The sequence below is a fragment of the Buteo buteo genome, chromosome 5 (assembly GCF_964188355.1).
Source record: "Buteo buteo chromosome 5, bButBut1.hap1.1, whole genome shotgun sequence".
Lineage (NCBI taxonomy): Eukaryota > Metazoa > Chordata > Aves > Accipitriformes > Accipitridae > Buteo > Buteo buteo.
In genome coordinates, this window is record NC_134175.1 from 2,179,096 (window position 1) to 2,200,918 (window position 21,823).

The 21,823-nt window shown below is 38.8% G+C and overlaps 1 protein-coding gene across 1 annotated transcript in view; it reads right to left on the bottom strand.

Moving 5' to 3' along the window:
- Positions 1 to 2,724: 2,724 nt before the first annotated feature.
- PLCH2 (phospholipase C eta 2) overlaps positions 2,725 to 21,823 on the bottom strand; it is a 125,648-nt gene continuing 106,549 nt past the window's right edge. The window contains exons 22-26 of the mRNA XM_075027137.1: positions 19,145 to 19,229; positions 18,515 to 18,661; positions 17,486 to 17,565; positions 10,149 to 10,488; positions 2,725 to 5,816 (exon numbers count right to left, since the gene is read on the bottom strand). Coding sequence (XP_074883238.1) covers positions 4,078 to 5,816; positions 10,149 to 10,488; positions 17,486 to 17,565; positions 18,515 to 18,661; positions 19,145 to 19,229 — 2,391 coding nt within the window. The 3' untranslated portion in view covers positions 2,725 to 4,077. The remainder of the gene's footprint in view (positions 5,817 to 10,148; positions 10,489 to 17,485; positions 17,566 to 18,514; positions 18,662 to 19,144; positions 19,230 to 21,823) is intronic.

Sequence of the window (21,823 nt, forward strand, 5' to 3'; positions counted from 1 at the left end):
TTTCTCTCAGAGGCTTTGACCTGCTGAGAGGTTCATTTCCACGTACTATCTTTGGTAGTTTGAATGTGATTTGTTCTTCACATTCTCACCTGATAGCTATGCCCTAGAGATTCTGGCAAAGGGCTGCATGTAGGGGGAAGTTAGCAAAAATCAGATTAGCTGAGGTTTCCAGCTGCTTTTCATGAATATTTTCAAGGCTTTAACAAGGTACACATTATGGTATGTGATTTTTCACAGCTGGCAGCTACCGAGGGCTGATAAGCTCAATTACAAGCAGCTGAAAGCATCTCAGCACAGGCAAAATCAGTTACAATCAAATGTTCACCATCAGTGTTCTTAAACACTAAGCTGGAGGAATACAAACCATAAATCCCAAGTCCAGCCACTTATAATACACTGCTTGTAATTTGGAAACTTTGGACTTCTAATCTTACAGTTTAATGAACTGAAAAACGCATACGAGAAGAAGAGCTCTGGACAAAGGAATATACTTGCTGTCTCTGTACAAGCCAGCAGGAATAGATACAAAATGGGCTTTCTCTAGGCAGTGTTACCGATTTGATTGATGGATGAGGCATAGCCAAGGAAGTGTTCTCACGTGTTAGTAGAACTCCCTTACCCACACTGCCTTTCTCTCTATCCTCATCCAGCAGTTTAATCATCGGACTATCAGACCTACCTCAGTAGCTTTTCAGTCAGTCACTGACCTTTGTGAAGAATAACGATTTCAACTGCCTTTCTGAGCTCCTTCACACCTGCAGCCAGGCTTTTGTTCCATTGCATACATCCTGAATGGAGCACACAAGAAATCATTGTGCTGTATTAGCAAGTGACTCTGGCCTAGATTTGGATGCCTCCTAAGGATTCCTAAGCCTGTTGTACTATAGGTGTGCAATTTGCAGCTACTATATGGCAAGCAGTGATTAACACGGAGTGAATGCTACTGCCTTAGCAGATGGCATGCACTGACCACTGTGATTTCACGCTCAACCTGTGTCTACAAGGTATCTGCCCGCAATTTCACATGGAGGAGGGAGAATCTGCTTCTTCATCTTGACTATCATATGAATGGTAAAGAAGATCATCAAGAAAGTAAGAGCAGCGAGGCATTCGTGAAATGAAAATCAGTGCTGCTTGGAACCTCAACTCCTGACTCCCTCCACTGTTACTGAATCTTTATTGCTTTCCTTACCATTGTAGATAGCACCCTGCCCACTGAGAAGATCTGAATAAGCAATTTTCCTCTTCCCCAATGAAGAGCAAAACTGCATAGTAAGCTTCTGCTACTCAACAGTGTAGGTACCATGAAATAAATTCCATTCATAGTAATGCACATCATTAATGGTCTTATGTAGTGTAACAAAACAGGCAGTAAAGATAGTTACTATTAATTTGGAAGCAGGAGGGCAAAATTCACATGTACTCTAGTAAGTTAAATCCAGACACTGTTTTTTAAAAATTCAAACAACGATAAAAGTTTTGAAGTGCTACATGATACTGCCTTCTGTGAGGTGCATTAATTTAACAAGTATTGCTTAATCAATTAAAGATAAAAATAATCCAATTGTGAAACTTGGTCTTTGAAAAGACACAAATAGGCCTTTTAAACATTAACTTTCTAAAGCTGTCAAGTTGCATGTACTTTCTTGCTTTAAAGATAGAAAAGCAGCAGCACCCCGCAGCTTTGCAGCCCAAAACTAAAGTATTACAGAGTGACTTTTCGTCTAGAGAATGTTAATGAAATTTGCTTTGTGTTAAGACACAATGTGAGACTAATCTTGGCAGATCACACATTCTGCTGCTGATTTACCTTTTTTTCCTTCAGAGACTGCAGTGATATTGTAGGGTTACTTCCGTGCATGTTCCAAACCTTTGTTGCACAAACCTCAAGGGCCTCTCATCCAAATTATGAAGACAAGCAATGAAGATCTGAGCCAGGATGGACAACTGAGAGAATATTTTTAGAAAAAACAAACTGAGGACTATTTGAAAAGATTTAACCAGAGAATTAAACCCCTCCCAGCCCCTATCTCCACGTCATGATGATATCATTAGCTACAGTGAGCCTTACATTTTGCTATCTCAGAGTTTAAATGCTTGTGGCCAAACGATACTAAAATTAGAAACCAAGAACTCCTTTCTAGTCCCACAACCCACAAGTAAGCTGACAACCCTTCCAGGAGAGAGTATGAACTAAGCAACATGCACTTTCACTGTGCATTTTGCTGGGACAGGAAGAGAAGATATTTTTGAATTGGACAGGTGAAGAGCAAATTTTTACTGCAGTATTTTCAGCCAGACTTTAAGCAACCTCAGTGATGAAAAAGGGCTATCTATCTTACTTAGAGAGCTGTAATAGAATAAATTAGGTCCTTGGATTATGTCTGTTTGGCTTCTAATTACATGAGCTCCCCTAGAATTTTCATCTACAGAGCCATCACTGGCTGCCAAAGACAGACATCAGTTTGGAACAATCCATGTGCTCTGTATCACACAACAACAGAATGCCAGAGTCTACCAATACTTGCATGCGTTTTGCTGGACCTGAGAAAATTTGAGCTGGATCTGAAATGGCTATCACTCTGAAAAAGAGTAAAATTAAATGTTATCCACTAAGGAATTTTTAAAACAAGGCAGATAGAATTAACCATGTTTGTATACCACAAACTTCTAGACAGCATAGAAAAAGTGTGATGTTACAGCTAAAGAGTCAACAGCTGGAAGGTTAAATATGTTTATTTTAGTAGTGTAAGGTAGTCTTACAAACAAATTTTTAGATTTTGCAATATACACAGAAGAATCATTACAAACAAAAGCAAAATATCCTCTCAATAATAGAGACTCTATGCAGCCTGAAATAAAATTAAACTTCTGTTTCTCTTTAAAATGCATCTCAGTAAACATTCTTCTCCATCACTGATAAAATGTACATCTATAATAAATGACATAATAATTGGGGGGGAGGGATCACATCCCTAAAACTAAAAAGTAAAAAAAATCGGGGAGGAAGAATTATTATTCTGTTTAGGTTGGTATTTAATTCTAAATATGTCCATCTAAAAAAATTAAATATCTCTTTTTTAAAACATATCATTGAAAATTTTGCATGGCAGTGCAATACAGAAATAGTAAAATTCATCCAAAAAGTGCTATATACAGCAGCATTCTTAAAATACCATAAAGAAGGGATGGTGCTGTGTTCAAGAAAAGACTAGCATGCTTTTTAGCCATGTCTGAATTAAAGTCAGAAGATATTCCTGTCTATTTCTAGTAATTCCCTTCCCTCTCCTGTCTCATTCCCACAGATTATATTTTGAGACAAGGAACAGTCACAGTTCAAGTGTGTGCATGTATACATATATGTGCAGACATATATTTGCATACACACAAATGTATATATATATTTTTATATATAAACAAGCTTGGTTTATAAAAGCATTGCTTTGGAACATAGTGAGAGCTCTTCTTCAAAGAGTGAGACAATATGGATTTTCACTGAAATAAACAGGTCCATGATGGAAGATGGACTTTACTACATTATTAATTCCCAGAGAAGATACCCTCAGAGGCCTCAAGCTCTTCCAAAAAAAATAAAACAGAATAGGGAGCATGATTTTAAGTCCAGCCTCTTTTCATGGATCCACAATTTGTAAGAGCAAAATTTACCTTAGCAGTCATTAACATCACATAGATGTTTACCCATTATAAGAAGCAATTACTGAAGTTAGTAAAGAACATGAGATTTGCACAGAGCAAACTGCAAATGCAACAAGTGGTCACACACAAAGGAGGCCAAATTTGAGGCTGGGAAAAGTGTAACTTCAAAAAAAAAAAAAGGAGGTCAGATCATAAGGACTGTGAAAATATTAAGTCTCCGATTTCACTTGATTGTTCTATTTCCACAAACTGCTGACAAATTTAACACTCATCTATTCTTTTGGAGTCATGATATTAAGCATCCTTACAATCAAGAGAAGGCCAGGAAGCACTAAGCCATACGAGGATATTTGTGCCTCTCAGGTCACTACGTTTTTTGGACAGGAATGTAAACATTGCCTTATTCAGTGCTCCCCAGAACTACAGTTTCAGCATAAAGAAGACTTCTGTGTCAGTATTAAAATCAGTTTGGTTCTTAGGCTGGGATGTAAACACGGCAGGAGAAGCTATATCCATACAAACTGCTTTTGCAACGCTGCAGGCTCCCTCTGGATTTCCTCTCTCCTCGATGGGACTCCCACTGAGCTGGCCTAGGCTTTGCAGCCGCTGTCTCTCCTGAGCTTGCTTAGCCCTGTTGGCAATGTACCGCACCCTGCTCTGACTGCGAGAGGAAGACCTGCGAAGGAGTCCCAAGCTCTCCCCTTCCTCTTCAGATTCAGTTGGATCGAGACTGATAGGGGAAGTGATGTCATTTTCCTGCTGAAAGGCTGTCAGCTTCTTCAGCTGCTCAGTCAGTTCATCCTGGGATTTGACTGAGGATCTCAGGCCTGAAGAGCGGCGCTGCTCTCGCATTGATCGAGTGACAAAACTCCTGCTAATGCTACGGTATTTGCTTTCAAAAGTGCACACAATATCATCAGAGGTAAGGTCTCCAAGACTCTTGGATTTTGCCTGGTTATTCCCAACCATATTGTGTGCTTTGGATTTGTTAGAAGACTGTCTGAGACTTTCCATGTACAGCCTGCTCCAGGTATGCCTTCTAGGAATGGATGAGAACGCATCCTGAGGGCTCCTGGCAAGGGGACGGGGGCACAATTCATCTGCTGGCAGCTGGCCAGACCTCAGGTTAGGATTGGATTTGCTCTTGCTCACCATTGGCATCTCGTTACCGGATGTTGTAGCAGATCGCGGGCGCATGCCCTTTCTTATGGCAAGGGGCTCAAAATTTTCGTGACGGATGCCAAGATCTGGAAGGCTTTTGCGAGCTAGATTCGGTAGAGAGAGATCTATCACAGTGTCATTGGAGGACATGCTGGAAGAGGAAGACATGCTGTCACGATGATTGCTGCAATCTAGCTTGCTCCAGATCCGGTCATTAACAGTGGCATCAAAGTATACTTCTGCTGCTGGAGACAGGCTACTTGGAATTTTTATTAAGGCTGAGGAGTCTGACATCTTCAGTCCTTCACTCTTTGACCTTCTTACTAACATGTAAGAGCTGGTCTGAGAAACAGGAACAGGTAGAGCCTGGGCTTTCTGGAAAGTGTCTTGAAGCAAAGTTGTCTGTGTGCTGTTAATGGCATTGTTTTTCTGGAGTAGAACAGCTGCTGCACCAATTTTCTGCCCTTTGGATTCAATGGTGCTTTTCATGTCTGCTAATACCTGACCTGGTTGGTCATTTTGCTTCTGGCAGTTTTCACCAGGTTGGCCAGCAGTCTTACCAGCTGCCACTACCAGCCAGGCTTTCTGAGGATGCACTGCCAATCCAAGCTGATCTTCAGCTTCACTGCATGCCTGTGTCCAATCATTTTCTTCCTTGAGACATCCTGCTATGCTTGTCCTCTCATCTTCTTGAACTACTAAACTTGTGTCAGCTGCTCTGGTGACTATCTGCACTTGGTCTTCTGCAGCCAGATTTGTTCTTTGTTCTCTAGTGAGTAGAGATTCTTGAGGCCGGTTGGATGTGCTGCTTACTTCTGATCGAGATTCAGTGGAATGATCAGATACAGACCCTTCTTCAGAATCACTGTAAGGAGTAATGGGTAAAGGGAAGAAAAGGCTGGCATGTTGGTTTTCATTGGCAATAACAGGCTCTTCGGTGATAGTTTCTAGGCTGCATAAAGAAGTGACTGACCTCTGTATTGAGAAATGGCAGACATCTACTTGGGAGACATGAAAAGATAGGGAAAAAAAGAAACAAGAACAACAGAGATACAGGGTTAATTAGCTATTACAAATTGCAGTTTAGCTGAACATTTATTCTTTATGTTTATCATTTTGTTTTTAAGATAGTAATTGCATATATTAATCATAATTTTTAAAATAACTTATGATTTCAAATGCCTGGCTAACGGCAGCAAAAATTTCTGCTCCTTCAGTTTTAGCTGCCCAAAAGCCCTGTTGCTTTCAAAACGTCTCAGTCCATGCATAATAGCGCCGTGTTACTTTCCTGATTATCTTATTCAAACAACAACTGTATCCATCAATTTCCTTGTGTCCTTTGTGTCTCCTCTCATAAACTAACTTTTCTTCCTCCACCATCCAGCACCACTTGAATCGCTCTTCTCCTTCCTTCCAGCACTCAAACATGTCAGTGTATCAGATCATAAGCAGACCACATATAATAATCAGAACATCACTGCCCAACCAACAGTTATGATCCCAATGATCCATTACTCAGAAGAGAAGCAGCATAGGACTCCTGGAGCAGATTATGAATAAAATGATCTGTACGCATACAATGGAATGTAGTCAATATGCCTTTTAAAAACAAGACAAAAAATTTAAACAGACTAACTCTGTTTTCCTAAAAAAGGTTGTAATTTCTTTTTCAAAAAACTGTACACACGCATGGTTCATGAACACCAGGCTGACAGTACAATCTGAAAGAATCACAACAGCCACCAATTACCTGAAGAAAATGCTCCATCCATCTGCCATGTTTATAACCTGTACCCTAAGAGCCAAAGCCATCATGCCAAAAAGACTATTTCCCACAACTGCAAACCACAATGCAAACATGCATTTGAGAACTAGCAAAGCACCACTGAGCCAGACAACAACCTTAAGAATATAGGAGCAGGTAATTATAAGGCAGGAAACAAACAAAAACCAGGACTACAGGCAACAAGGTGCTTGAATCAGTGACACTCAGTAAACAGTTACCTTTGACTTGCTTGTCCTTTCAGTTCTTAACTAGAGAGAGAGAGTGTGCATGTAGAATAATAGGACAGAACAGAGGAAAAATCCAGTTAATGGAGGGAAGGCAGGTGCAGATAACAGGATAAATTAGTGCTGAGGGAGGGAAGGGAAACAGACAGAAATATTCACACATTTTTGTAGGATCCTAAGAATTTCTGACCAACCAGAGCACTCAATGGCATCCATAAATGGATGGATATTATGTCCATTACTTTGTCATAGAAGAATAAAAAGCAGTTTTTGCTATTGTTCAAGAAATGCACTCCACTGGACTGAGGAATGGAATCTGGCCTCCCCTTCTCCAAAGCCCTCTCCTAATGCTATGGAAAAAAAATCATCTGCATTACCAAAGAATGCCGAGGAAATACCGTGCCTTTCCTTTCAGCACCAGTATTTCCAATCCAGCGTAGTGGCAAGAAGCTTAACAATGGAGACAGCTGTTCAATGGCCTATATTACATTCGTTGGGAGTGTTAAAAGGGAAGAAGGCACATGTGCCCATAAGCAAATCCACCGTTCACAACAAAGCAGACTTTTCAGTATCTGAAGGAGTATCGGGAGGAGTCCGGAGCTGATCAGACTAATGAGCTCTCCTTCTCCCTGTCTAGGCTAGGCCATCAGCATAGATTAAGGCACACTTGCAAGGCAAAATGCTGAAACTGTAATGCTGTTGCCATAAAGGGGACAACTAGAGACTATAGTTTCCTGTCTCATCCTTGTGGCACTTCCCATCAACAGAATGTTAATTATGAAATGCAGCCATATTAGGCTAACGTTACTGGTTTCCTTGGTTTCTTGGCCCAAGGCACTAAAATAGCAGGCAGATGGGGAAAGCATGCTGTTTGTGCAAACATAGTGTTTGTCACTGGATCATCAGCACCCAGTCCAAGTGACTATTTCACCATTTTAAAGGTTTACTGATTCCATGCTTGAGAAGTCAGATGGATTTAATCAAATTTCAAGCATATCACAATATTTATTTAGTGACTTGGGGGGCTGGCGGGGGACCTGGCACTGGTAATGGGAAATGGTTTCATATGTCACACTACTCAGAGCTTATGAAAAGCCTAATGCCAACAATTTGGGCATAGAAAAAGTTCTGCTGCTTTGGATTAATTTCAAGTCATGGGAACTGGCAAACTTCTCCCCTCCCCCTCCCATTGTCCTGGTATTTTCCTAAAAGCTCAAAGCAAATATTAGAAAAAATATGTTAAAAAAAGAGTAAAAAGAGAGAAATGAAGAAAAAATTGGAGACACTCAACCAGGTTAAATTGATCAAACAAACAGAATATTTTGAATTTCTGTATGAGGTTTTCAAAGAAGCCCACTATAGGTGGGCAGTCAGAATCTGTTACTACAAAAGGAATTACTTCTTAAGAAGTACCAAAGTCACTTAACTGTTCCTGAAAAGGTAACCATCAATGTCCAAATTCCTTGGACAATTAAGGGAGGGGGGGGAGGGATTTGAAGAGAAGCTCTTGTAGTCATAGACAAAAGCTGTATTTCTTTACTTCCTCTTCACATTTCTATGAAACAGAGAAAATCTTGTCAAAATCTCTTCCCTTCCCTCCCCTCCCTACCAAATCAGGATTAAAAAAAAAGCCAGCCTCCTTATTAAAATATATACCTTGGTTGCCTCTCTTCCTATTTTCCATCTTTACAAACATACAGTTCCTGAGTAAAGATACAGTCACGTGATCCCAGTGACCACATGCATTTTCCTGGCTTGAAACAACCATAAAATGCTGAAGCTTAAGCGGGCTTCTTTTAAATGGACGCATTTTACTTTGCAGTTGGGAAATGCTAACAGTCCACCTAGCTTGGCTGATGTCAAGTAACATCAGCTCAAATACCTTGCTTCTTTATATTGTGCAACTGTGCCCTCAGGTCACAGTCAAATCACATACATAACATTAAGCAGATCTATAAATGTTTGCATACTAGGGATTTACACATTTAGGACCAGAATGGTCTGCTATGTTCATAAAGTGTGATCTCCTGAATAACCCAGACCAGAGAATTCCATCCAGTAATCCCTGAACTGATGGCAGTAATTTTGCAAGTTCTTTGACGAAGGAACTGGTTTTATTGTTAGCAGAGTGCACATTAGATATCATTTCTGATGTGGTTATCCCTCAATGAAACACAAATACTGATAATGGAAATACTGTTTGTTAATATGGGTTTCCCATATTCAGTCTCTACTTAATGCTCTGGTTTGGATCTTAAAATTTACTTAGTATCATACCACATTCACTAAAAAAAAAAAAAAAACAAACAAGGAAACAAATAACCCTGAACAAACAATCCAAACATTCATGGACTATTGACAGTTTTACTACTGCAGATGGTTAGCTAGCATGGAAAGGACTAATCTAAACCAGACAAGTCTAGGAAAAAAATAAAATAAAAATATTTATGCAGACTTTTTTTCTGTCATTGCCAAAAATAAAGAAAAAGAGCTCTTGATAGCAAAACAACATACAGGAGCTTCTAAGTAAAGATGCTATGCAGAAGCTGAGACAATGACGTGATCTAAGGTGGAGAAGGGTGAAGAAAATCTGGTCTTACCAGTAAAGAATATAGGGGATTTACTTCGAATTTCCTCCAATTTTTGAACGAACAAGGCGTTCATTTCCCTCTGTAGGGTGCCCACTTGCCTTCGAGAAGTTTCAGACCAGTGCTTAGGGAATTCTGGGCTTCCAAGGCTTTCTAGACTGCTGGAGTTGGAGGATACAGAGCCATTGCTGGCTGCAACCAAGTTGACAGTGCTTCCATACTTGCCACCTGATTGGCACTGCCACCGCTGCCGGGAATGAGCCTTTATTCCGTGACATTTAGATTCAACATTTTTCTTCCCTGGGGTCACGAAAGACTGGGTGCTCCTTGTTAGATCATCGGCAGTTCCAGGGCTGCTGCAAGACTGCAAATCTGATTGCCGCCTGGGCTGACTTTTAACACCCCAGTTTTTTAACTCTAACCTCTCTTCTCCAGTTATACTGCTATACTGATCATGGTGAAGTGTATCTTTAGCAATAGGCCTGGAAGGATGGTCACTCCACTTGCATTCTAGATCTGGGCTTTCTTTGGAACCAATCATGCATTTCATGCAATTGGTGGCCACTCCAATCCTACCAGAGCTGTTGATGGCACAGCGTGCAAAGACACTTTGCTTCTCGCTTTGGTGCTCCTGAAGCCGGACCCTGTTAGACCTCCGTATGGGTTCACTGAAAGCAGCACCCCCTCGAGCACAACTTTGGCTTTTGGCTTTACGAGAACTATGGGCCTTACCTTTCAACCCCTTGCCATGCACCTCCCCACTGGCACCATCTCGGGGAGCTGGTGACAGAGAAGCACTTTCTGGCTCTTGCTCAAAGCGAGGCTGTGAGGCAGCTTCCACTTCACGGTCTTCACCAGCCCCTTCAGAGCTGTTGTCTTTTGTGTCAAAAGCAATTTCAGGAAAGCCCTTCTTGCTCTTCTTCTGGCTTTTGGTGGGTGCACTGGCTGTCCGTCTCAAGATGTGGCTGCTAAAGGAATGTTTGCGATGGAGCTGACCAGCAGCATGACTGTCCAGAGAGGCCTGCTTTGGATTTCTGAGAAACAGGCCTTTTAGACCTAGAGCTTGTTTGGCCTGGAAAAGTTTAAAAAAAAAATAAAAAAATCCTTAATAGAAAATGCAAGTCTCTTCCTTTGGGTGCAGGAACTCACGTACAAATGATCAGTTCACATATGCACACACATACAGAGTCTCCTGCCATATTCTTATCATCAGCATGAGAACTAAACCAGAAATAGGACAGCGATTGAAAAGAAAAAAAAAAAATCGGTAACAGCAACTTTGCAAAATTTAACATTTTTTTTGCTCAGCTATGTTTGTAGATAAAATTTTTCAACCAGGCTTATCTCTGTATTTGTCATAAGTTTCTTACTAGCATATAGCTACTTACAACAAACACTTGATATTGAAAAGAAAAAGTAAAAAACCCCAAATATTTCAGTCTACAAGGATCTAATTCTGAAAGCTGAAGAGTTTCTCAGTGTGTGTTAAAAGCCACAAAGCTTGAAGTATTCATAATGCCACACATTTCAGACTCTTTAAGACTAAAATCAGAGTGCTTCCTTTTTAGCAATACAGCTTTCTGGGATTTTGGTTTTTTGTTTTTGTTTTTTTAAACACAAAGCTCTGTGAGGTATGGGTCAGTTTTCCAACACAATGTGCACACATCTGTCCCAACAGTTTAATGACATCGATATACTGCAGAACCTGGAGGAGACATAGGAAATCAATTCACCACAGGAATCCAAGGATAAATGGAGACTTGCAGATCTGTTGCAAACTTAAGTAGTTTCTTTAAAGAATGTATGCTAGCATTTATGAGATAATTATACAAAATGTAAATCAACCCCCAGCCCCCACTTAAGTTAAGATGCAAGTCTCCTAGATTCCCAAAGTCATCAACTAGAATAGCAGTACTTCTCCAAGGGCAACATGGAACAGTTAAAATAGGTTCTGGCTCTGAACCACCTCTGAAAGGACCACCACAGATTACAGAGGGAGAGTACAGAGACCAGCTTTCTAATCTGGGCACCCAAAGCATATGTATTTAAAGTAGGTGGTGTAAATGCTTCTTCTGAATTGCCACAGAGGAATTAGTACAACTAGCTTCTACACTGTGAATTCACATTCTGTGCAAACTGTGCTCTACCAGGAAATTCCGAACAAGGCTTCTGCATCACACTATAATAAAAATAAAGCAACAAATGCTGCAAGCTTATGTTATCTTGAAGTGTCATTACTAACTTTGGGGCCTTGCCCAAGTTAAGTCCAGCTGGAAAATGCAGTAGTTAAAAAAAAATTTAAGCATGTTTTTCAATAAAACAAATCACCTGCGATTTTGTAGACTTAAACATGTTAGGACTGGGCCAATTAGAACTGCTGGTGATTTCAATTAAATTGGAAACACAGAGCTGAATTATCTGCCTTGTGCAGAACAGTATACTTGAGCAGAACTGGACATCAGATGTTTTCCTGTTTCTTAAACTGGAGATAGTGATTAGCACTCATACTTTAGAGAAGGAATTTGTGGCATGGAACAGAGGTTCCAGCTCTGGAACAAAACTGAATGGTCCAAGTAAATGAGAAGAAGAAACTGAAAAAAACCCCAAAACCAAAAAAACCAGACACAAAACAAGCTATAGGAATGGTGATAATTTTAAAAAGTTGCTTTAAAATAATTTTAATTTTACTTTTCATGCAACATGAGGTGGTTACAGAATTTAGCTGATAGTGACCTTTTAAGCCAAAGAATATTTTTGACTTAAAACAGATAATAATAAATTGGATGTTCAAATGGAGATTTACGTTCTTTAGGAACTGTTGTGAAATAAACAGTGGATGTAAGAGTATCATATTTTTTCAGTATAAAGGAGATCAACACTTCAATTGAATTGAGCACTGTCATGAATAGCAGTTGAACTATATGCATGACAAATGATCACCCAATATTTCACTTTCTACCTGTGTAGATTACATTTTGATAATTTCGTACCATACAACACTTATCCAAAGACACTCATGTATGTTTTCATCACTGAAAAAACACACTATAAACAAGTGAAGTTAGTCAGGGTGATAATACCGTACTTCATATACTTCAGTACTTATTTAAGCATAAAACATATATATTCACCATCATAAATTTCCCACCATCATACAACTGATTTACATTCAAAACAGAGAGTTTCAGCATTCCTGTAAAATTCCAGGTGTACTTGCCAACTTTTAAAGCAATAAGCTGATGCCTGATAAAGAGTATGTTGGTTTTGCTCTGTACGTAGAGTCTCGTACACATAAATCACTTAAAGCACAGCAAGAACCATTTCCCTCCTAATCTACTTCTCCTCCTTTGTTCCCTTTATTTCCCAGTTAGATCAGACCCTCTTTAGTAGCTGTAGCATAAAGAATTAATAAAAATAGAGTACATAAGCCAATGATTGAAATGCATTGTAAGAAACCCATGATAAAATTTGATCAGCATCCATGCTTGTTGGCACTTGCTGTCAGTTCAGTTTTTACCCTGTGATGTCACATGAGATCACATTTCTGCAGTGCCAAACAATGGCACATAAATGTCTCATTTAAATTACAATGGTCTATCTTTCACCCCAAGATATTCAAGTACGTGCTCATGCATTTCAAATCTTGCTTTGTAGGACTTAATGGATAGATATTAGCTGCACTGTACAGTAAGCTCTACAGGAAGCTGCTTCTATTCACAAATGTCCTGCACAATCTGCCATATGGGATCAAGGTTTATTTGTCTGACACAAAGCCCAGTGAAAGCATTCAGAATATTATTTTTATAATTGACTGAAGTTTAGTTACCACATGCCAAGATCCAGTGCAAGGAGGAGATGATTAAAAAGAGACTTAAAATGGCCTTTAAAAGTATATACAGGATAAGATAAAGAAGGTAGGGATTGATTTTTTTCCCATACAAGGCAAAGAAAATGTAATTTAAATATTAGTAAACTTTCTGTGAGAGCCAGACTACTGAACAGTCTGCTTGGATCATTGTGGATTCACTTTCACTAGAAAGCTTCAAAAGGAGATTATGCATTTGTTAAGGAGAGAAGGGAGAAAGCATTCGGCTCCAATGGATAGTAGTTGGCAAGTACACGAATTTATTGCTATAAAAATCAGACAACATAAATATTTGCAAAACCCAGAAAAAAATTGTCATACACATACACACAAATAATATCCAACAAAAATAAAAGCAAAGCACTGATGGAATGGGTGATATTCAGTGCAGGGGCCAAGGTATGATTCTAGCTTATTTGGTGCATCTTTGTTGAGCTAGCCACTATTGCTTGAATCAATGGAGTGATTCAAGAACCCAAAGACAAATTTGGTTAATGTAGGGAAAAAAAAAAGGTTTTAAAAAAAGAAAAAAAGAGAGCCATTTTGATGTAGATCCAGAACATGTGCTTTTGGCTTCTAGTCCAGATTTTACAGGACTATTTCATTCTTTAAAGCAGACTTGAAAAACAGCACAAGAGGCTTTCTCACAATTTAGCGAACAATTCACTGTTAATGTTCTTTTCCATGTGAAACAAGTGCATTATAGTACACCAGAGAAAAGGCAGTAGAGGTAGAGACTCAAAGAAGAGAGAAGGGAAGGGTATAGAAGGACTTTCATCCTGGATCTGCTTCATACATAGAGGGCTCTCTGACTGATCAATGGCCCAACAGAACCGACCAAGTCAAACGTTGCAATTCACGTTACATGAGTTGAAGAGCTTCAAAATGCAAATAAGGAAACATTGATGCTAATGAAGCAACTAGTTAGAGGCATGCAGGTGTGTGTTGGTGGTCACTACACCTCCCTGAGACAGGAGGGGGTACCTTCAAGGCGTCTAAAAACGCTCTGCTTCTAAAAGTAGACTTTTTTGACAAAGAGAAGCCCACTGAAATCACAAACAGACAGAGTAAAGGCAAAATAACAGTGAGGGAGGATCTCAGAGATATGCACATCTAGAAAACCACAAGAAATTCTGCAATACATGGATAGACTACAGAAGTGACAGAGACAAAAAAAAGAGTCTCCAGGAGATAGTGCAACCTAAAAGAGATTTCAGTTAAACACAAGTTAAGCTGAAAAAAAAATATCTAAGACTCTGCTTTAGTAATATCAAGCTACTGAGCAGGTAGAATATCTACATTTAGAAGAAAGCCCCAAAAGGTTAGTGCTTGCATTAGAATATCTGGATTAATAAAGGATGGGTAAATCCAAGCTGATAACTGTGGTGATTTTTCTGCCCATAATTAAAAGAGGGAAAACAGAGAAATAATTTTAGTTTTAACAGAACTTTGTTAACTGAAAAATCAAAGCAGAACATGATTCAGAGAGACCAAACCAGAAAGGACTTTGTAATATTTATTCCATATTTTCAGTAATTTTTATTAAAAATTATAAATTACCCCCCCCCAACATACAAGCTTTCCTTCCAAATCCTTGTATTTTAATCACATCAGTGCACAGCACCAGCATCTTAACACCAGCAAACCCAAAGAGACTGCAAGGATAATAAGAAACAATAAGGGATGTCTAATAGACACAGAACATGAAAAAGGAATAAAGCAATCAAAAAAACCAAATCAGTGCAGTAGATTGGAAGCTAGTGGATAAGGACAGGGAGGAGACACCATGATACACAAGGGTCTTTTAGTTGTTTAAAACACTTACCAAAAAAAATCTAATGTCCTCAAAATAGCTGCCAAGTTTAAATGGGCATGTTGCCCTACTGCAAATTACAACTATCACCAGCCAGTTACTCATGAAGAAGCCAATCAGAGCAAATAATCATGAAAGGCTAGGTAAAGGAAGTATTAAAAGAGAGATAATGCGTTGCAATACTGCCAAAGGAGATTTGAGGTGAAAACTCTTAAAACATTCACAAAGACTATGAACATTGTCTCTTTCATGAAACACTGCTACCCAGAGCAGTGACTTGGAAACTAATGAAGTTAATGAATCAGTGATTAAGGCAGGCAGACCCAGTTTGTCTTTCATTTAAATATCCCATTTGCCAGTGAATACTAAGCTACAGACTGACTTCCAATGAAGGATACTGAAATATTTGCTATCCTTACAATAATACTGAGAGAGCAGTGCAGAGGACACCACCTGAAAGTAGCAAACAACTGGAGCTTCATGAATGCACACAACACTGGGAAGAGGAGGAGAATGTGCCTATTCTCCATCCTTTTGACTAAGAACACAACAGAAAAGAAAAACTTACAAAAAGGATGAGTAGGGCTAGCCAAGGCAGTCATCATCTCTACTGAATGCATACAGCAAATAGATGCCTGCTTTCATTAAAGGACACAGGTGAGGGACACAGTCACTAATCAGATCAATTCAATTCCCACTGGCCTCATGCCCGAGGCTGAGCTATCTGATTTTCGTGGTACAATCATGGAGAGTTTGATAGAACTATTCAAGAATGAGCAATAGATCTGGACACAGGAACTCCAAAGAAGTTCATGACAAAATTTAAAGCTGTTTGAATCAGTGCCAATGCGTGCATCCAGCAAGTGACTGTAAGGTTACTGAGACAGTAACCTTACAGTCAAAACTACCCGCAGTCAAAACGGGCATGACTTACATCCTATACAGTTCCCTTGAACCCAAAAATATAGTCAAGAAAGATCTTAGCATTGAAATGTTCAGCCTGCCATCACTTTTCCTTGAAGCCTGGGACTAAATGACCATTTTACCATGACCTGGGTGCTAGCCTTTTATCTGTGACAGGTCCTACAGTCCAAAATTAAACACTGCTCATCTGGTCTGTCCTGCTCAGACCAACACCAACAACCTCTCTTTCACCTAAATCTTCTAAAGTCTCTTGCTCAATAGAGCTAAATTTACACAGATTCATAATGCCATCACAGGGAGTTTCAGGCACAACTCCTAGCCCTGTCAGGATGAAGCTATACCTGCCTAAAGGTTTTGCATTAGACATCAAATAAAAAAAAGCAGGAACTGAGCTAAAATGTCTAAAGTGACATTCTTTCCAGAAATAGCCCTTCTTCCTATAAATAAAAATGAAGGTTTCCTGGGATTTATCTCTGTTTCATCCCACAAGAGTTTAGATTAAAATCTAGCAGTTGAAAAATCTGTTTTCCTTTCTAAGAATTGTTTTAATTCCTCTTAATGAACAGCACCACAAGCAAAGGAACTCACAAATTCCCAGCCTATTCAATGCCGCCTCCTGCCGTCACGATGCTGATTTTACAGCTTGCTACTACAGAAAGCTCAGCCGGTCATTGCGAGTGGTTATAAACTGGTTTTGAGATTCTAACGGCACTGCCAAGATACTTAGCTACCTGAATTTCATTGAAATTAATACCATAGAAGGAACTAAATCCAGTGCACTGTGAGGAAAGAAGCTATCTCATTTTCAGCTGGCCTAGGAAAAAGTTTGAAGTTAGGGCTTTACTTTCAGCTTGGAGTTACTCATGTGAATGTAGATATAGCACCCAGATAGTTGTATTTTTCCTGCATGTGAAGCAAACACACTCTTAATAACAGAAAAGCGGTGAAAATAAGTCCAACAACTATTATAAGGATCATCTTTCCTCTGCATTTTAAGTGTTATTATAGAAAAACCCCAAAGCAAATAAGCCTTAAGAATTTAATTAAATGTAAAACGTGAAAGCATCAGGCAGACAGAGCCTTTATAGAATAAGCTTTTCAGGCAAGAAGCACTCGTGGGTCAGGTGTATAACCTTTTGTTCAGCAAGGTGCACTTAGTGTACTGGACACAAGCAGACTTATTTATATAAATGTGTGCATGCTGCAATGAAATAACCTTCCCTATGGTTCCCTCAAAAAGGCACTGCAAGAATCTCTTTTTATAACTTTCCCTACGACGTGCTTTTATCTCCATGTATGTTCAGAAAGATGTCAGGCTACCATGGCAATCACAGAGATGAAGTTTACTCTAGTTGAACAAATATGTTAGCTTGGACCTTCACCCATTGGGCTTCCCTAGTGTGATACAAAATCCTGTCAGTTCATTTACATATGCAAGCTGTACTGTATTACACTGAAGGCACTCACCTTACCACAGATGTCATTAACAGCCACATGAACAAAGATGGATGCCTCTTCTATACCTTCCAGGTACACATGTCGGTAACCTGAAAGAGAGTGAACAAAGCTGACAAGCAGTTGAAACAGATGATAGGAAGAGACTTTCCTTTTGTAAATAGCAGAAGAAATTAACCATTTTTTTCCCAGCTCCTCCCTGCAATAAGCATCCAGGCTTGTGCATCACCTAGCCACACTCAGTTATCTAAGAGTGACACCACTTACGAACTTAACTGTCATTTCTTCTTGTCCCTTTTTTTTAATAAAAAAAGCCATGTCCTGTTTTTTCCAGTGTCCATTATTGCTGCCGTCAATTTGTGACTTAAAGTTGACTACATTCTCCCTTGGGGACTTACAGTCCATTATTCATGCCACAAACGTTTCAACTAAGTTCATTTTATTGAGACTGGATGTTTGTTTTCAATCTTTTTTCTTTACTTTTTTACAAACTTTTTTCTTTACTTTGAAAGAAAGAAGAATATACACAGAAGAAGCTTTAATGTGAAAGAAGACTGAATTGAAAACAGAAATAGGAAACTGACAGAAAACACACTTAATAACCTGGATCCCATAATTAGAATAGGTAACTATCTGTTCTATATTAAACTATTACTGACAGTAATATGACCAATCAAAACTCTAGTGTCTTTCAAAAACTGGTGTGAAGAAAATGGAGGAAAAAGCAGTAGGAGATAACAGGAGTAAAGAGTCTGTATGGTCATCTTCCAAGCCCACAATATTTAGCCATCCTGCTTAACAATCTTACCCTTTTTCTAAAATCTAGTCCCATAGAGTTAATTGATTTAGTCTTCATCATCATATAAGTCAGTTGTGGACCAAGATAGAGAACTCAGGGTCCAAACTCCCAGTGTCTTGTTCTAACTAGAAATTTCTGTAGCAGACACATGCACACACATTAATCCAGCATTCACAGCTTCAGTTATCACAGAAAAAGAAGTCCTAGCCAACTGATTTGGGATTTCACCGTTTCTGTCTTACCTGGCATCATACTGCTGAAAGCTATTGTTCTCTGTCCAATAAAATCACGACCAATTGGATCATGATCCCACACAAGAAACCGAATCAGTGCGATCTCTGGCATGTGGAGTGTGAACACCAATGTTTCCTCCCACATTGGGTTAAAACCTTGGAATGAAGGAATTAGCTTTTAGATATTTTGTTCACAAGATGCAAGAAGAAAGAAGACTGCCTACATAAGGAATGCCTAAACTGCAATGTCATTCTCATATTTGTAATAGTTCGATCATTGTTCTTGGAAAACCCAGTACTCCCACTCACTTCAGGTAGAGACACAATAACACAAGAATTTGCAAGAAACAGAGTTGGATTTTACTTAAATTTGGCCCTGCTTTCAGCAGGTGTTTGGACAACCTGACTTTCTTTTGACCAGAGCAAGCTCAAAATACCCTTCTCACATACAACGAGAAGTCAGAGAAATTACTTGTTTTACACCAAAACCTCCACAACATTAAGATTAAGAATGCTTAAATCAATTTTTCAGTGCTCTGCCACTATAGAGACCAAATTTCATCTACTCATCTTATGAACAAAACTTGCCTGAAAGACGATATTTCAGCCATAAAACCCCTAACACCCACATAATCTTACCATTATCATCAACTACTCTAGTTTGTTCTTTGAAGCAATCAACAGGTAAGCCTATAACTTCCACTTCAACAAATGGATCTATGATCTGGAAAACAGAAAGTAACAAATATTGAAAGAATGACAAGGATTAAATTCAAGCACATAGCTTTTACAGTGTGAGTATTGTACATTATTGTCTTAATTATTGGTCCTGAGCCTTTCTGTAATGCATTATTATGCTGATGAGAGATCTCCGGCTAAATCATCTAAAAGCATAATTTAGAATAATCATGTTGTATGTATTTGTGATCATTTCTCTCTTCTATTCTATTTCTGTGTTCTCAAATGAACTTTAAACACTGGTCTGCATATGAATGTTTTCTAACGTAGTAAATATTTGAGAAAAATCTTTAAAATATATTCAAAACAGACATTATGATAAACATGTTCTAAAGCAGCAACATCAAAAAAATCCCAACAAGAATCAAGAGTCATCTGTTAAAAATCTCAGTGTCATGGCACAATGGACAAGGCAATGGTCAAACCAGATGGGAGGTCGAGTTCTACCTCTGGCCGATTTGCAAAAATCTCCTATTACTACCTTCCATTTCTGGAAGAAACTCTGCTTAGAATGTAAGCTTGAAAAAACAGAGCATGTCTTGTAGAAGGTTGCTGTAATTACCTAAGACTAGAAAGCCTTTGACTCTGTGGAGACCTCTTTTAATTAAATGTGAACCTCAACTGAATTATAAGTTCCCTGAAGGCAACAGTGGGAAGGACATTCTGGGGATCACAAAGGAGGACTATCCTGGCACTGAGTCTTTACATTCACATCGTACTAGGTAGCCACAGAGATATTCCTGTAATTAGCCTGAACCTCTACAGTTTTTACTTGTGTTCTCTGAAAGGATGACAAGTTTTGACAGAGTTGAGTCTCAGAGTGACACTTCTATCCCTATTCACAAGGAGTAGGAAAAGGCAGGTAGCTTTAAAAGATTAATCTGTGTTCCAGCCTGTGATGTGGCTCATAAAAAAAACCTATGCTGGACCCATTCAATTATATGTCATTTGAAACAGCAACCTGATACCCAAATCTACCATCCATCTCCCAGTAAGTAAAAGTAACATTGAAGACAAGAGTACATATAACCACCTATTACATTTTTTGAAAGCTTATTACTGCTTTCAGATACCAAGAATGTAAACAGCCAATGCAATCTCAGCAAGAATGAAGAATCTTTTTGATACTTAGGAGAACACAGATGTTCCTTGTGCCTATGTCCCTATAGAATACTCTACCACTAAAGAAAAATCAAATGTGTTGTACCTGCTTTTTATTACTTTTCAAAAGACACCTCATTCTCAGTAGGAAAGACTACACATTGTATTTGTCAAACATCTTATCTTGTTTGCCTAGCTCTATTCTATAAAATCTTTTTCGTAACATAGAGTGGTCAGCACAATAAAGGTCTGATTTTTCTCTGGTATAATTATATGCAAAGGAAACATAAAATGAAACATGGAATTTTAAACACCACCTAACTTACTGTAGCTTTCAACAGGGCTTTTATTTCTGAGTAGGCTTATATAGTGTAGATACCTGACTCAGCTCAGACACTGACAGCAATCAAATCAGGGAGCACAGGAAATTGGGTAGGATGAGCCAGGCTACAGATGCTTGTCTGAAAGTTAAACTAACCCTTGCTCAGGGTTAAACTAACTGCAAGTTTGGTGTCTGGACAGACTGGGTGCAGATTGTTTCTTAAGATTATTTAGGCATTTTATCTTAACAGTGTTAATTTTCCTATATAGTGTTGGCCCCTGACATGGGGAGTAAGTTCATATGTTTTGCAGGCACTTTTTAGAGTAATCACTTCAAACATGACTGGTAACAGTTGTAGGGAACTGGCTTCATGAGCTCAGGTAGTTTTCTTCCAAGATCAGGTTCTGCATGAGCTAATTCCCCTACTGCTCAGGATAAAATGAAATTCCAACAGATTATTCTTCATATTCTGAAATATAAGTGCAATCTGAATTAGGACAAATTCCATGTTGTTGCATATTAATAAGAGTGGAAATAAAGAAAGAAATTGAAATGGAAATTAATTAATTAAAACATAGGTAGGTTCACTAAACCCTCAGTATGACTCTACTGTGTTTGGGTTTTAGGGAAGTTTACCTGGTTTGATGTAGTCACCTAAAGAGTTCTGTGGAGAAAGGGTATTTAGAAGCTGATTGCAGCATTCATATAAAATTCAAGCATGTAAGAACTCATTTGAGAGGTTTGATTCTAATTGCAAAAGGCTAAAAGGAAATTTTAACTCTGACAAAACTTCATACTAGTATTCATTAAAGACTAATATTTAATAAAGTCATGTGAATGACATTGTGACACCAACAAACAGCACAAGAAATGAAGAAAGCCTCTTTAAAAAGTTGCCAAGAGGTTGCAGATCTGGCTCCTTTTAGTCTGATACTTCATTAAGCGAAGTTGCCAAGGGTTTTATAAAACAAATAAGGGAGCAATAAAAAAAGAAAAAAAAATTAAAAAAAGAGAATAGATCACACAACAGAAGCCAAAATGAAGGACAGAAAGAAAACATGTAATAATACTGTGCTAAATGGAGGACTGGGAGCAGATTCATGCAAGCAGAGGGAAGGACTCCCAGGTAACTCTGCTTGCCTTGCATGACAAGCTCA